Source organism: Diceros bicornis, chromosome 11, assembly GCF_020826845.1.
Source record: "Diceros bicornis minor isolate mBicDic1 chromosome 11, mDicBic1.mat.cur, whole genome shotgun sequence".
NCBI lineage: Eukaryota > Metazoa > Chordata > Mammalia > Perissodactyla > Rhinocerotidae > Diceros > Diceros bicornis.
The window spans coordinates 30,757,545-30,775,454 of record NC_080750.1 but is presented as its reverse complement, the minus strand read 5'-3'; the positions used below and the strand labels follow the sequence as shown (position 1 = coordinate 30,775,454).

Below are 17,910 nucleotides of genomic sequence, written 5' to 3'. Positions count from 1 at the left end.
ACAGCATGCTGACAGCAGATAAGGAAAACATAAATACTGAATCAAGTATTTCTATTGTTAAATCACTTGCTTTGGTTACTATATAAATGAGTGCCAAAAACTTCAAATGCACCTGTACATTTGATTAAGTGACCTATATAGACTCAAGTCCTGGTGAAAAAATGAAGTGTGCTTACATCCTACTCTCATACTTATTAAAAATGATTAGATGTATTTTACACTATTTACTTTAAAGTGAACATTTACCTGAATCTTATACCTTCAACTTCATTTTAAAATTAAAGATGCAATATATTAGAAAAAAAATTGGACCTATTGAAATCATACTTTAAAATATAGTAAATCTTTCAGAAACATAAATATAAAAGAAAAATAACATTCTTATAAAACAATGCTCAAATATTGAAATAATACTGTATTTTAATCAAAATTAAGTACTAAAAGTGAAAAATGTGGTAGATTGAGAAAGTTCTACAAAAGTCAGGTTACAAGTCACAGTTTCTGAAGAATTAAGTAAAATCTTATAGCTCCTGTACTTTCCATTTTATTTACATATCTTTCACTTGATTTAGACAATTGATCCTCATTAATCAGAGTTGATTTCCTGAGAGTATTCACTATTCTAAACCTGCTTCGCACTTTTTCCCCCCAGAAGTGGTAATCCTTAATTCTTAAGCAGATATATTATTTTGCTTTATTATTCTCCAACTTCATCAGTGTAAACTTTATTTAAATAATTTCTAAGGAGTAAGATATATTTAATTTTTAATAACTTTGTGCTCTTTTCCCATGTTCATGGAATGAGCAATTATGTATAAGAGTTGTATTATTATATGTAGTATAAATACTCAAGAGTTATTTGGATTTCTTCACTTTTTCTCCATAGGAAAGCTATTCAAATCTGAGGACTTAATTGACTTTGTACGTTTTTTTTTAATGTTTTACAAAGATAAACCTATAGACTTGCTTTTGGGGGACATTTTTCAGGTAAAGATGTGTAACACAGGAGAAACAATTGTGAGTATTTCTTTACTTTGTAAACATCAAATATTTTAGGAAAATACTATCTATCTAATGTAATTACCTAAAATTTGTTTACCAAACCAAATTTGATGAGTGCATCAATTTTTAAACTTCCCATATCCTAAATTTTTACTGACACTTATACCTACTAAATGAAGTAATGAGGCCAAAAATGCAGTGAAAAGTGGAAACAAAGGGACAAACAGAAAAAACAATAATAAAATGGTAGACATAAATCCAAACATGTCAATATTTACATCAAATATAAATGACCGAAATACACCAATTGAGACAGTTTATCAGGATGGGTTAAAAAACACCATGCAATTATTTGCTGTCTATACTCAGTTCAGATATAATGATATAGCTAGGTTAAAAGTAAAAGATGGAAAAAGATATGCCACGCAGGCATTAATCAAAGGAAATCTGTAGTAGCTATATTAATATCAAAGTAGACTTCAGAGCAAAAAAAAAGTTGACCAGAGATCAAGAAAGATACTATATACTGATAAAAGGGTCAATTCACCAAGAAGACGTAACAATCCTAAAAGTGTATTCATCTAACAACATAGCCTCAAAACACATGAAGCAAAAGATGGCAGCACTGAAAGGAGAAGTAAATTAGTTGAAAATTATTGTTGGAGACTTCAACATTCCTTTCTCAGTAAGCAACAGAACTGGTAGGCAGAAAACCAGCAAGGAAATAAAAGAACTGAACAGCACCATCTACCATCTGGATTTAATTGATATTTAAAAAACACTATATCCAACAATAGTAGAAAACACATTCTTTTAAAATACACTTAGAACATTCACCAAAATAGACATGTTTTGTATCATAAAACAAAGCTTAACAAATTTAAATTGAAATCATAAAAAGTATATTCTCTGACAATATGGAATCAAATTAGAAATTAATAACAGAAGGATAACTGAAAAGTCTACGAATACTTGGAAATTAAACAACACATTTCTGAATAAACCATGAGTGAAAGAGGAAGTCTCAAAGGAAATTAGAAAATACTTAGAACTGAATGAAAATGAAAATACAACTTATCAAAATTTGTGGGATGCGGCTGAAGTACTGCTTAAGGAGAAATTCATAGCATGAAATTTTTATCTTAGAAGAGAAGAAAGATCTCACAGTAAGCTTCCACTTTAAGAAACTAGAAAAAGAAGAGCAAAATAAACCCAAATTAAGCAGAAGGAAGAAAAAATAACTATAAAACAGAAAATAACAAAATTGAAACTATAAAAGCAGTAGAGATAATCAGTGAAACCAAAGCTGGTTCTTTGAAAAGAGCAATAAAACTGATAAATCTCTAACCTCTAATCTCTAACCTCTTTCTTTTCTAAAGAAAATCCGAAGGCATAAATTACCAATATTAGAATAAAAGAATCTTATGACATTATCTATCTATCATCTCTCTCTCTACCTATCTAATTTGTGTCTATAAATCTAACAAAATATGTACATTATCTATATGCTGAAAACTTCAAAATGCTGATAAAAAAATAGACATACGGTGATCATGGATTGGAAGGCTCCCCATAGTAAATAAGCAAATACTCCCTAAATCGATCTATGGATTTAACATAATTCCAATCAAAATCTCAGCAGGATTTTCTTTGGTAGATATAGACAAGCTGATTCTAAAATTTTTAAGAAAAGGCAAAGGAACTAGATTACCTAAAATGATTTTGACAAAGAAGAATAAAGTTGGAAGCATCACACTACTCCTTTTTTTTTTTTTTTGGTGAGGAAGATCAGCCCTGAGCTAACATCCATGCCAATCCTCCTCTTTTTGCTGAGGAAGACCGGCTCTAAGCTAACATCTATTGCCAATCCTCCTCCTTTTTTCCCCCCAAAGCCCCAGTAGATAGTTGTATGTCATAGTTGTACATCCTTCTAGTTGCTGTACGTGGGACGCAGCCTCAGCATGGCCGGAGAAGAGGTGCGTCAGTGCGCACCCGGGATCCAAACCCGGGCCACCAGTAGCAGAGTGCGCGCACTTAACCGCCAAGCCACGGGGCCGGCCCCACACTACTCCATTTTAAATCTTACTATAAAGCTAGAGTAATCAGGACAAGCCTTCATAGGCAAACGGGTAAACATTTAGACCGATGGAATAGAACAGACAGATCAGAAGTAGTTCTGCAACATATGGCCAGTTGCTATTTGACAAAGGAGCCTGTGCAATTCAAGAGAAAGAATAGTCTTTTCAACAAATATTTATTGGATCAGTTGGATATCTATATACATATAAAAAAGAATCTCAACCTAAACATCACACCTGATACAAATATTATTTAAAAACAGATAATCTATCTAAATATAAAACTATAAAACTTTTAGAAGAAAATATAGAAAAAAAATCTTCTGGACCCAAGACTAGGTGAAGAGTGCTTAGACATGACGCTAAAAGCATCATCCATTTTTTTAAGTTGATAAATTGGACTTCATCAAAATTAAAACCTTTTGTGCTGCAAAATTTACTGTTAAAGGGGTAAGATGCCACAGACTAGTAAAAAGTATTTGTAAATTCCGTATACAACAAAGACTTGTGTTCAGAATATGCATAGAATTTTCAAAACTCAACCACAGGAGAACAAACAACCCAATTAAAAGATAGGCACAAGACTTGCACTATCAGGGCAATTTCTCCCTTACTGCAGTAAGCAATGAGCTGAGCTTTGCTTTATCAAGGGTTATTTAGGGGGCATTTTGGGGAGCTAGCATGTGACAGTACCATCCCACTGAAACTTTTATTAATAACTTAGAAAATATTATCATATTTGCTAAATTTTAACTCCTCAACTAATTTTATCTGACCTTAATTTAGTTTCAAATTAAATTAACTCTTGATTATTTAATTACTTAACAGTTATAAAAACAATCCTTTAATATATTTTCCTACACGTCAGTTCTGAGTACAAATGCATTTAAATAATCCTGCCATTTTAAAAATTATTATGTATATAAATTTGAAAGGTATTTTTATGAATTTTCTATGTATACAATATATAAAATAATTCTCAGATAGTGATCGTAATAATTTTAAATGTTTATTTTTAATAGTGGTGTCACAGGTTATCTTTCTTATTTTTATTTTTAAGGAGATTATCCAAATTCTTTTTCATTAAGTATAATATTGGCTCTTTGTTTTAATCATATACTTTTTACTATTTAAGAAGAAATTGAGGAGGGTGTAATTTAGTATAGGAATTAATCAATGAATATGGGAAGAAAAAGAATAATGTAGTCTGAGAGAAATGGATAGACAGGAAAAGACTAAAAGCTGCATTTATGTTATTGGAATAAAAAGAAAAGAGAGGAAAATTATAGTTGGTACAACAGTAGCCTGATTTTCTAAGACAGATTTCATAAAAATACATGCTTTTAACTAAAACCCTCTTCTATCTCAACTCTTTTGTTCTATTATTCTTATGAAGAAAAAGTTAAGAATTAAATGTTTTGTTTAAATTTTAAAATATTAATATTGAACTCTGGCAAAAACTAATATAATAAAAATTCTGCCCTCAGTAAATGCAATAAAAAGGAATATTTGGGTTTTTACAGAAGTTTGCTGTTTCTCTTACTTTTTCCCCAGGAAAAATGTATAGAACGAAATAAGCAAATTCGTATTCGATATAAATCTTCTCTTTTCCAGCATGCGGGTATACAGTCATCACTCCATGGAAAAGAACAATATTTCAAAGTAAGATTTTGAAATGTGACTTGAGTAATATACAATGTTTCATGAACTTATAAAATATTATTTAGAAAAGAAGTGTTGACAAGATGAGAAAGTATGGTTGTTTAAACACAATTCATCTTATGACAGAACTGTATGTTGTGAAGAACAATCGTCTTTTCAAGACCTAGGTTATCTATCATGGATAGAAAAATCCAGCCTACATAAACTTCTTTGCCTTACTGCTCCCAGCTGTGCAATTCAAATAATAAGACTAAAAAAGTGTTTTGAAAATCATAATACAACTCATTATTTTAGTCTAATATTCAAAATTATACAAGCATATTTTAAAAATAAAATACCCTTATTATTAGATTTAAATGTATCAACATTCTTATTTCAGACCACTGTTTACCAGATGAAGAAAAATTCAGGGTTTAGTTTTTAGTCATTCATAAATTTTCCATCATTTTTGGAAACAATGTTATTTATAATCTACTTAGTATCTTGGTGGGGTGGAGGAAGCAAAGACTTCAGAGTCAAAATACCTAATTTTTAGTTATGGTGGCCCATGTACATGATATTGGGCAAGCCCTAACACTCGTTTGAGTGTTCTTCATCTATAAAACGAGGAGTTTAAATTAGATGATCCTTAAGATTTCTTCCACCTTTGGAATACTGTTGACATCTCTACCCTTCTTAGTTTCTTCACACAATAAAGCAAATGATTGCTTTAATCTTTTGTCAGTTGAAATGAGAGAAATGCACATATACATCCTCCCATCATTTCATCCATTATTTATGACCTGCCCTCTTTCCACCATTTCTCCTTTATGTGTTTATTGTACTGAACTCTTTGGAACAGTGCCTGGAACACAGTGTGAACTCGTAAATGTTAGCTATTAGCTATCAAGCAAGGAGGAATTCAAGGTTAAAAGTGTTTGTTGTTTCAGACAAAGAAGTGTCTGGAATAATGAAAATTTAACTGTTATGAATCTTTATGCGAAAAGTAACACCATCAGAATACATAAAACATAGCCGCAGATGATGTGGAAAGAAATTGGTCTATACCATTCTATTTGTTGGTGCTTTTATAGTAGAATTCTTTTCTTCCATTATATATTTTTTTGCCATAAAATATTTTAACCTTACCTTTGTAAATTCATGACAGATTAAGTAGAATGTTCATCTAAAGACTCATTTTGATGTTATAATCTTAGCTTTTTTCCTTTTATACCTCATAAAATAGATAGAAATAATGACATGTCAAATGTGATTATATTTAAATTATTTTAAAAATTTCTAACAGGATATCTATTATTAGGAGTTTCATAATTCTAACACTTTCTTTAAAAATGATTGGAATAATTCTTTGGAAAAACTGGCATAACAAGAATTAGACTACTTCTCAACTTTCTTCATAGTGGATAAGAGACTATATCACATTAAAAAAAGTTAAACCTTCAATAATAAAGTGGTAAGTATGAAAATGGATATGTGTATAGAAAAATTATCAGATACATGTTAATCTTATTTGATATCCTCATGTTCTCTGTATTTTTTTAGTTTTATATATATAAATTTCTGATACACTCTCTAATATTCTGTTTTAGAAGTACCAATCAGTATTTCTTTTTCCCTTTTTATCATATACTGTAGATGTACAATGAATTTGGAGACAATAGATCTGAGTTTGAAGCCTCATTCTTATCAATAGATGCAACAATATGGATGAACTCTAAAACATTATGCTACATGAAAAAAAGCCAGATGCAAAAGACTGTATACTATATGATTCTATTTGTATGAAATTCTAGAAAAGGCAGATCCTGATATCTCATGATTTTAATTTGCATTTATTTATTAACCATTGATGTTGAGCATCTTATCATGTGCTTGTTATACATATTTGTATATATAAATATATATAACGAAATATATATATTTTGTGTGTGTGTGAGGAAGATCAGCCCTGAGCTAACATCCATGCCAATCCTCCTCTTTTTTTGCTGAGGAAGACTGGCCCTGGGCTAACACCCGTGCCCATCTTCCTCTACGTTATATGGGACACCACCACAGCATGGCCTGACAAGTGGTTTGTCAGTGCTTGCCCAGGACCCGAACCCGGGCCGCCAGCAGCGGATTGCATGCACTTAACCACTACGCTACGGGGCCGGCCCCTGAAATATATATTTTTTATGAAAAATGTATACATTTGTGTGAAATGTCTATTCAAATATCTTCCCATTTAAGAAATTGGAGGGGCCAGTCTGGTGGCATAGTGGTTAAGTTTGTGTGCTCTGCTTCGGCAGCCCAGGGTTCTCAGGTTCAGATCCCAGGTGCAGACCCATGCACCACTCATCAAGCCATGCTGTGGCAGCATCCCACATACTAAATAGAGGAAGATAGGCACAGATATTAGCTCAGGGCCAATTTTCCTCACCAAAAAAAAAGAAAGAAAGAAATTGGACTGTTTGCCTTTTCATTTTTGATTTGTAATAATTCTGTATGTAGTCTGACCAGAAGTCTCAGCTATGGCTTGCCCTTTCATTTTCTTAATGTCTTAGTGTCTTTCAATGAAGAAAAGATTTTAATTTTGATAGGATTCACTCCACTCAAACCTCCATTCTCTCAATATAGTTATATCATTGGTTAGCTCATCATTCAATGATTTTATAATTATGAGACTATAAACGCTTTTACACTTAAACTACACCGTATACTCTTTCTACTCTTTATTACACAGCTTTTTTTCTTTGCAGTTTTAAATTTGCTTTATTTCAATATACTTTTCACTAATTCAACCTCAAGTTCTATGTGAATTACCTAAATCTGTTCTCGATATATTCAGACATTTTTAAAATCGTGAATGAATGTTGATTACTGTCAAATGCTTTTCTGCATTTCTGTCATTTCCTAATCTTGAAAAATCTCTCTCCTGGAGCCTTCTGACCAGCTCCAGCAGATATCTTAAGAACCTCTTGGGGTTCCTTTTGTCTCTCTCTTGAGTTGATTCTCCTGTTCTCTGCATCATTCTTGGTTTACTTGTTTGCTTTAGTAAAGCACACCCACCAGTAATTTCTTGAGAAAGATTGTGTGCGAGGTAAATTCTTGGAAAATTAAAATATCTTAAAATGACTGCAGTTTATCAAAGTTAGTTGTTAGATTGGCTAGGCAAAGAATTCTGAACTGGAAATAGTTTTTCCCCTCAATTTTTGAAGATATTCGAGAGTGTAGCTGTTGAAAAATTGTTAAAGCCATTCTAATTCCCATTTCTTTGTATAAGAACAATTTTCCCATCTGTAAACCTTTAAAAATGTTCTTGTATTTGGATTCTACAGTTTCATGATGATGGTATGAGTCTGTTTTTATCTATTGTGCTTAATATTTCGTGGATTTTTTAAATCTGAAAACTCATGATTCGATTCTGGAAAATAATGACAAATTATTTTGTTGATGAATTTCCCCCTGTATTTTCTATGCTCTTGCTTTTCCTAATTCATTTTGTTTTATTTATTTTTTATTGAGGTAACATTGGTTTATTTTCTATGCTCTTTTTAAGGAACCCTCTTTGAAATGTTAGATTTCTTGGATTAATGTTCTTTCTCTCTTACTCTCTTCTACCTATTTTCTTTCTATTTGCTTAATTTTCTGGGAGTTTTTCTAAATTTTATCTTATATCCTTTTTATTAGTGCTTTTTTTGTTTGTTGTGGGGGATGGCTGTTTTCATTGATTGGTTGGTTTGGTTGGTTTTTGTTTGTTTTTGCTATTATGGTTTTAATTTCTAAGAACTCATTTTGTTCTCCTAATGTCACTGCCTCTTTTTATAACGTTTGGTTCTTATTTTATGATTGAAATAGTTCCACTTAACCCGCTGAGGATTTTAATGGTTTTTAAAAATTTTTTTTTTTTAATTTCTTCTAATTTCTATTTTCAACAAGTTCCTTTTTTTATTGGTCTCTGTTTTTATGTTAAAGGGTTTCCTCATATATCTAGTGATCCTAGGTTATATGTTCAAATGGAGAGAGAAAGCTGAGTGGAGGCTCTGAGCACGTGGCTGGACTTGTCACTTTCACTGACTAGGTGGAGTGGCCAGGTGCTTTCCTTAGCGAATCCCCTATGTTAGTATCTTTAAGTCTTCCTTAAATTTCCAGAGAATTTGGGAGCCAAAAGGGCAAAGATAGTTGGGGCTTTCAGTGTTCACTTTGTCTATATTCACTTATTTGTCCTGTTTTTCGTTATTATCCCTACTCTGGTTTGAGTCTAGATACCCTCTGTTTTCCTTTTCAGAGAATTACCCATCAGAAGTGGAGAAAAGACAGTCACCTGGCTTCCTGGGGTGAGAGAGGGTATCTAGAGCTCTCAGACAGACTTGCAAGCCGTCCGCATGGTTTCACCCCATCTTCATCTTCATTTCTAGCAGTGCCGGGGGGTTTGCCCTACAGATGGCTTCTCTGTTTCCCCTGGGAGCTTGAGATACAGCTTTCTCAGACCTCTTCCATTTTGTTGCCTTTGTCTTCTCTCCCACTCTGTTTGTAAGATTATGTATTTTTAAATGGCCCTTAATGCTGTTTTAAGTGTGAGTTCAAGAAAGAGTAAAAGTAAATACTTGTGTCTGATTTACCATCTTTATTGGGAAGACTACTAGTTCATTCTTGAACATGTCCATTTTACTTTTCAGCCTATTTGTTCATTTTTTAACTTCAGTAAACAAAATTTTAATTTCCAAGGACTTCCAATTGATTCTTTTTATGTATAGAATATCCTATCTCTCTGAGAAAATTAATTCCACTTAAACATTAGTACATTAGTATAAATATAATTTGTTGTTTTCACTGCTTCCTATACTTATTGTCTGTTGTTAATTCTGCATCATTGCTATCCTATTCTTCATTCTCCTCTGCTTCTCAGGGGAAAAACCGGGAATTACACCTCACAGAATGTCTTTTCCCAAAAGTTCCACGTTAGATTCTGTCAGTGAGAGATACTTGCAGTAGACATGGAAGACAGCTGAGAAAGCAGCAGTGACCTGTTGTGTACAGGAAATTGAGATCACAGTTGCTGCTAGGCAGCTGAGATCACTGGTGGCTTCCCCTGGCTTCCAGGGTTCTTCTGAAAATGGCCCACTGCTCTGCTGAGGCAGCTGAGAGCATCTGCAATGGCTTCCCTGTGACCCCTGTACTTCCAGATTTCCTGAAGGTGGCTCTCTGACCTTTGCTTCCCCAACATTTCCAACGGTTGAGTGCACCTCTAGTTTACGCTGCCTGCATTAAATCTGTCTCTTTATCAAAAATACCTCAAGTGGCTTCTGTTTCCTTGACTGAACTCAGTTTTGGTTCTGCTGCTTCTGGTGTTTCCAGAAGCCCCTTCCAAACTGAAATTTTGTTTCTTTCTTGTTTTTGAGACTCTCTATTCATGTCTGTGAATGCTGAATCTGTTTCTGTAGCCTTCCTCCAGTGTTTGTCAGGGAGGGATGGAGTGTTCTACTGCTCACGGTGTACAGTAGCTTTTCTTCTGAGTAGGAAAGACCTCATTCTTCTTGGGTCTTGCTTTTCTTCTCCACATCAAATACCCGCACTTACTGCTTCTGCTGGGGAACAGTTGTTTCTGATGTCTGCTGATTGGCATAAGCATGGATATTCCAGCTGTGGCTCTGCAGTTAACCCCAAGGCACCCGCCTGTTCCACTATATCCACCACCTCTGAGCTTGGGTCATCTTTAGAGCCACTCCCATCTTTTTAGTAGCTGGCTCCTATGTGTTTTGGAATTTGAATTCCTTCCCTTCCAATCCAGTCTCATTTATTTTCTACCCAGTACTGCCCTCTGAATGATTTATGTGGATGGAAGTGTGTCCATACAAAATTACCTTTTCATACTTTAACAGTAAAAGAAGCACGTAATATATAATCAAATGTACGCTTTATTTTTGCACATACCACTTCCCCATGGAAATGTGGGTGCATTCCCATGAAGATAACCCTGCACTCTATAAGTTTCAATTAGAGGTGCATGATGGTGCAGATTTTTTTTCATTTTTTAGTGAGACTGAGATCAGCAAAAGTTTGAAGCACAGATGAGATATGGTAGGGCATATGTGGAGTTTTCAACATTGTAATGTTCAAAGATATCCAAAATCTAAATATGATCCCCAGCTGCTCTGTGAAAATAAGGTATCTCAGGTATCAAATTTCCCAGAATCCTTCATCTGTTACCAGTTAAGTGTCTTTCTCTTTTCATAGCTCCTTTCAAAATGCTTCCCTTCTTTTCTGCAAGAACAAAAAGAAGACCATCACCACTGCTTTTTCCCTTCCCAAGTTAGGAGTTTGAAATGCTTTCAGCATCCTTCACTGAAACCACATTTCCCTATGGAAAACCATTTCAGGGAAATAATGGACTGTCCATTTGCTAAGACTTTTAGATATTTCAAATTAGATGTTTCCAAACTGATGAAAGGGTTGCAGAATGGATTATCCCTTCCATTTCCCAAATGGTGCGTTTCAAAAGGGAATAAAATTCAATTGTATATGATTCTCAGTTTTGTTTCTATTTACCAAATAGTATACACAAATACGGGTAAAAATTAATAAAAAGAAGAGCTTATAATAAAAGGCAACAATTCCCTGCACTTCCCTAGCCCTATCTGACTCACCAGAGGCAATGACATGTAATCATTTCTTGTTTAAATTCTTCTGGTAGTTATGTTTATATCTCTAAATAATATGCTTATGCTGCTAACTTTTATTTATCCATATTATTATTTTTCCTACAGGATAGATGAATATTTAGCTCAGATCCTTATTCATTTTTATTATATCTTAGTCAGTTTGGGCTGCTGTAATAAAAATACCATAAACTGGGTTGCTTAAACAAAAGAAATTTATTTCTCACAATTCAGGGGGCTGAAAAGTCCAAGATCAGGGTGCCAGCATGGGGGATTCTGGTGAGAGCACTATTCCTGGTTTGCAGAAGGCTGTCTTCTGGCTGTGTCCTCACACGGCCAAGAGCAGAGAAAGCTCTGGTCTCTTTATCCCCTTATAAAGGTACTAATCCCATTCATTAGGGCTCCACCCTCGTGACCCATTTATCTCCCAAAGGCCTCACCTCCAAATACATTGGGGATTTAGGCTTCAACACAGGAATTTGAGAGAGGGGGACACGAATATTCAGTCCATAGCATACTATTACTTTGATCATTTTGCCCCTCTCTTTTCTAAGTTCTCTTTTCTGAAAGTCTTAATTATCAAATATTAAACTTACTGAATTGATCTTCTTTATGTCATACCTTTAATTTTCTATTTTCCATCACTTGTTTTTCTATGTACTAGGTTGGTTCCTTCACTAACTTTCAACTTTTCTATTGAATTTTTATTTTAATTTTGTTCATTTTTATCCTAGCATCTACTTCTTTTGTAGATATAATTTTTCTCAAAATATCTGAGTATTAATTAGATCTTTTCATTAAGCTTTTTTTTTTTTTTTTTTTTGGTGAGGAAGATTAGCCCTGAGCTAACATCCGTTGCCAATCCTCCTCTTTTTGGTGAGGAAGATTGGCCCTGGGCTAACATCCGTGCCCATCTTCCTCTACTTTGTATGTGAGAGCTTGCCACAACATGGCTTGATAACTGGTGCGTAGGTCTGCGACCGGAATCCAAACCTGCAAACCCTGGGCCGCAAAGCAGAGCATGTGAACTTAAGCACTATGCTGGCTGGCCAGTCCGCATTAAACATTTTTAAAGTTCTCTTCTGTACACTGAATTAGCGGTTGTTTCTGTGATCAGAGCAATCTATCTGCTTGTTTATTTTGCTCTTTCTCAGTCGTGTTGCATGCTTTCTCAAATATTGAGTGATTCTTAGTTGTCTGTTGAATTTATTGAGCTTATACAAAATGTTAATATTGATCCATTTTGAGGGATAGCAATATGGGTAAATTTTATCCCCCCACCCCAATCCCCGAAACTGCACTTATCCTCATATTCCTTTATAAAAATGAAAGGAATGAAGCTTCCTGGGAGTTTTTGGTACATGGGTAGAATTTGTTGGGTTTTAGAGTATATGAGCGGCTAGGTTGCAATTGTTTTGTGTTGAAGTTTCTTTGTTGTTTTTCCTAGTGGTTTGAGAGAAGGGGCACCAACATGCCAGAAGATAGAGACCTTTGTTCTGAGGCACCTGTATACATACTGCCTGCACTAGTTATATCCAGATGGCTCATTCAGCTTTTGTTAGAGAAGACTGCGTATGTGCGTTGCCTGGGGCATAAAGTGCTGGCTGCTCAGGTGTGGGCTACGGTGCTCCCAACACAGCCTCTTATCCATTCTCCAGGGTTAGCCCCGTTTAGCTTCCATCCTTCATCAAATCTGCCATCTCTGTTGTAGCCCCCATCCCGGGTGTCTAGGTCACAGATTCCTCAGTCCCCACTCTTCCATTAGATTTATGCCTTTCATAAATCTGATTAAATGTCTCCTGGGCCAAGAGACTCCCTCCCATTCTTTACGTTGTTTTGGAGTTACTCCTTTTCTATTCATTTGCTATCATTTCAGTGGGGTCTAGCCGTTCACTACCTTAAACCAAGAGTTTGGATATTTCATTTCAATTTTTTTCAACTTATAATTTTATTAAGTAAAATAAGATTTACATACATGCCCTGGAGAGATAAATGTCTCCTCTTTTCTTTAATCAGGGGGAACATAGCAACACTTTTGTTGCTCTGTTTTCCTTAATAGTCATTCCTTTAAGTCTTTTGAAAAAATTTTTCTGCAAAATTTGTTCCTTAACCAGTTGAATTATATGTTACATTTCTCATAAAACTTTTTTTAATGTTAGACAAATTTTCTATACTTTATTAAGCAGAAAAATAATCTAGTTTATCTCTATTCATCTGGCTTATAGTTCAAAAATAATAATTTAATGAAACAAACATTCATCTTAGTGATGAATTTTTAGTTTTTAAAATTTTTAAATTTTTGCCTGTCTTCAATTTTAATGTTCTTTATCATTTCATGTTCTACATATATAATAAACATAAAAGAAATTTCTTTAGAAACAACTGAAATATTTCAGTATTAATTTCTGAAAACTCAAATAAAATAAAGTTTTTCAATTAGTTGATAAGCAAGAGAACAGTGTGTTTTTCCATAATTTGCTAGTACTTCATCCTACATGAAAAGTCATTTTCATTTTATGGCAGTGCACTAGGCATAGGGAAAAGTGTTTCAGTGTGTTGGAGGTAGGGTTGCCAGATAAAATACAGGATGGCGAAGTAACCTTGCATTTCAGTTAAACAACGACTTTTTTGTATGTATGGCCCATTTGTTTTGTTATTGCTGCTAAATCTGGTCAGCCTAGTTGGAGGTGATGGCGTAGAAGGAGACTTCCCATCAAAATGCTTTAACTCAATTATTATTTAAGTTTATGCCCTTGACTTTTATTGAAGAATGATATACAGAATGTTTGCATTTTCTTCAAAACTGTTAAAGTTTTATGTTTCTCTTTTACGTAAAGATATGTACGACAGTTTTCTCTTAGAATTTGGAGCTAGAAAAAGATAATCTTTCTCAAAGAATTGTTGTGATTCTTTTAGCCCACTGTGGATATTTTTTTCCCTTTGGCTAACAAGAAAGTCAAAGCTAATTTCATATGAAATGTAGTACCCTTGTATCTTATATTCACAGAAAAATTTCTCCGGTTCTCATTTTCTGTTTGGTCTGATTTTCTTTCATATATTATTGTTAAAAGATTACTGTATTTTCACTTTGTTACCCTAAATCATTTCTATATTTATTTAAATTTTAAATTATAAAAATAAAATAAAATTAATGTTTTAAAATATTTGTACCTTATCTACAACAGTTTGTTGGCTGTAATGACAATCCAACCATACAGATTTCCCAGGTATCCCAGTGATGGAAATCTACTTTCAATAGTTTTAACACCATGACAGTATTAAAACTGATGTTGTCTAGTACATCTTAAGAATTATGTATTTTGCCAATGTAAAGTTATTGTCTATTCAATAGGGGGAGGTAGTGTCAAAAGGACAGGGTAAGGAAAGAATATTATCAAGAAATTGTCATGAGGGGCTGGCCCAGTGGCATAGTGGTTAAGTTCATGTGCTCTGCTTCAGCAGCCCAGGATTCATGGGTTCGGATCTCAGGCGTGGACCTATACACCACTAGTTAAACCATGCTGTGGCGGCGTCCCACATACGAAATAGAGGAAGATTGGCACAGATGTTAGCTCAGGGCCAGTCTTCCTCACCAAAAAAAGAAAAGAAAAGGAAAGAAAAGAAATTGTCATGAAAAATAGTTACATCTTTACAAATTAATATGTTATTTCTAGATGTTACAGGTTTCTTATTTCTATTTCAGAAAATATGAAGATAATAAGCATAACAAGAAGAAACTCTGTAACACCTTGGAACCTCAGATAACATTGTTTTCTAATGGCATCTTTCAGAAGTGGTAATAATGAAAATATATAATTATATAGAAGAGAAAACAATAAACAAACTAATGGACTTGGAAGTATTACACTACCTCTTATGTCAAGAAAAATTAGAACATTTATTTATTACTTACTGTTACAATTTAATTTAAAAATAGTAAAGGCAGGGGAGTTTTCTAAAATGAAGAAATGTATTTTGTTGACTTAGTGATGCTGTCACATAATCTCAATAAATAGCTAAAAGTTCAGAAACTTCCTATTGTCATGGACAGGTTCTTTGTGAATTGATATATGTTCTTATCCATTTTGTTAAAACATCTGAAGAAATAGTGCAAATTTAAGCAAGTTTGGGTCTGAGAGTACAGCCACAATATTTTCTTGTTTTTAACAAATGCATTTAAAACTATAAACTTACCCCTAAGTGCCATTTGAGCTGATTACCAAACATCTCGATATGTATATATTTTGATAGTCATTCACTTCTAAAGAGTCCATACTTTCTCTTATTATTGCCTTCTTAACTCATGGGTTATTTGGGAGTGTGTGTGTGGGTTTTTTCTCCCCAAATATATGGGTTTTTGCCATCTTTTATTGTCAGTTTCTCATTTAATTACATGGTTGTTACAGAACTTTGTGTGATAAAATTTTATAGTTGTTATGAATTCTTATGTTTCATATGAATTTGAAAAGAATGTATAGTCTCTGTATGCTCCCTTTAAAATTTGTTGCATTCATTTGATTTTATAAATGTTAGTTTTATGCTTTAAAAATATCTTCTTAAAATATTCCTATTTAATGGGTGCAGTGTTCTCTTATATCAGGCTTTTTAATTTACTTGTTCTTCTCTTAAATCCTTACTAATTTTTGTCTGCTTGATCCATCAGTTTCTTACAGGAGTCTATTAAAATCTACTGTTCTTCTTGTTATTCTATTGAGTTTTATGTTATTTACTTTGAAAATTAATAAGAGATATTTCTTCTTTCTTATCCTTCAGTCAAATACGAAAATCTTAATTCATACTCCTGTATTATCTTTGAGTGTCAGAACTTCACACATTTACCTCAGAATGAATTGTATCACATACCAATGTATAAAGAGAAGATAAAAGATAAACTGTTCACGTGTGTCCATTTTATTCTCTCCTTTTAGAGGAAAAGAAGCTATATGTCAACTATATCTCAATAAAGTTGAGGGAGGGGCTGGCCTGGTGGCATAGTGGTTAAGTGCGCTTGCTCTGCTTCGGCAGCCTGGGGTACACAGGTTTGGATCCTGGGCGTGGACCTACACACTGCTTGTCAACCCGTGCTGAGGGAGGCGTCCCACATATAAAATAGAGGAAGATGGGCCCAGATGTTAGCTCAGGACCAATCTTCTTCAGCAAAAAGAGGAGGATTGGCAATGGATGTTAGCTCAGGGTTAATCTACCTCACCAAAAATAAAAATAAAAAATAGAGTTGAAGGAAAAAAGAAGAAAAAAACACATAATATGTATGTTACAAAAATTTTAAATTTGATTTAAACTTTGAATTTTTAAGATTAAGTCTGCCAGAGCATATTCCAGGCTTATATGAAAAATTAAAACTAAGTCCAGGTACAGCCTTTCTTGAACAGATGGCAACATTTCTTGAAAAGGTGCTTACTTGGACTTCTCAGCCCACCATCTAAGTCTGGAACAAAATACCCAGAGGGTTGGGACCATAAACTGGAACAGTGTTAAAAGACACTGTTCAACATATCACTGAAGTTTACCGAAAAGCTGAGATGATTCCAAGGGAGTGCTGCTTTGGCGCTGAGAAAGAGGCATTTGAACTCTGACCAAAATACCGAGAGTGGCAGATACCAGAAGGAAAAGAGATAAAGAAGTTAAAAGACAGTGCTAAAGATTCCATCTGATAACTGCTGTCCTAAATGAAATGAATCCAGGATAAGAGAGTTTTGGTGGTCAGTACAAAGCATTTCTAGAAAATGTCCCTAATGTAGCCAGGAGAGATGCCCTGGGGCTTCCATCCCCATCCCTACTGCTCCCAAATGCTGGCTGTTTGGAGGGTCTCACTCGCCACTCATGGTTTTTGATCAGATGTGTATGAGGAAGGGGAGATGTGGAGAACTCCCCCACCTTCTGGTATATAGCAGAGCAAATAGTGCTTGTTGGTTGGTTTAGGCATTTGTTTTACAAGCTTCTTACTGACTTTGTTTCTTTAAAATCAATTTTCTTCAAACGTGTATGAAGGCAAATGATGTATTTAAGCCCCTGAATCAATATAGCAGGTAAGTTTGAGGAAATCACATTCAGACCAGATTCTACTGAAATCTTTTTTTCTTAAACATTATTTTTGAAGTAAAAGCTCTGCAAACATTGGAGACATGATAAGTGAAATTCACTCTGTTGCCAAAATGTCTCTCAAGTATTGAGACAACCCACCAACATCTGCATTATTTACTATTGAAGTAAATAGTAATATGGTAATATTACCACCAGCCGTGGTGGTCTAGTGGTTAAGATTCCACACTGCGGCCTGGGTTCATTTTCTAATCAAGCAGCCACACCACACCACCCATCTGTCAGTTGTCACACTGTGGTGGCTGCATGTTGCTGTGATGCTGAAAGCTATGCCACCAGTATGTCAAATACCAACAGGGTCACCCATGGTGGACAGGTTTCAGTGGAGCTTCCAGACTAACACAGACTAGGAAGAAGGACCTGGCCACCCACTTCTGAAAAAACTGGCCCTGAAAACTCTATGAATAGCA

General features: G+C 34.3%; 1 protein-coding gene across 1 annotated transcript in view; it reads left to right on the top strand.

Moving 5' to 3' along the window:
* Nucleotides 1-6,548, top strand: part of MGAT4D (MGAT4 family member D) — a 44,184-nt gene extending 37,636 nt beyond the window's left edge. Inside the window, exons 9-11 of the mRNA XM_058550111.1 lie at nucleotides 887-1,017; nucleotides 4,635-4,742; nucleotides 6,378-6,548. Of these exons, the coding sequence (XP_058406094.1) occupies nucleotides 887-1,017; nucleotides 4,635-4,742; nucleotides 6,378-6,527 (389 nt within the window). The 3' untranslated portion in view covers nucleotides 6,528-6,548. The remainder of the gene's footprint in view (nucleotides 1-886; nucleotides 1,018-4,634; nucleotides 4,743-6,377) is intronic.
* The last annotated feature ends 11,362 nt before the right edge of the window (nucleotides 6,549-17,910 follow it).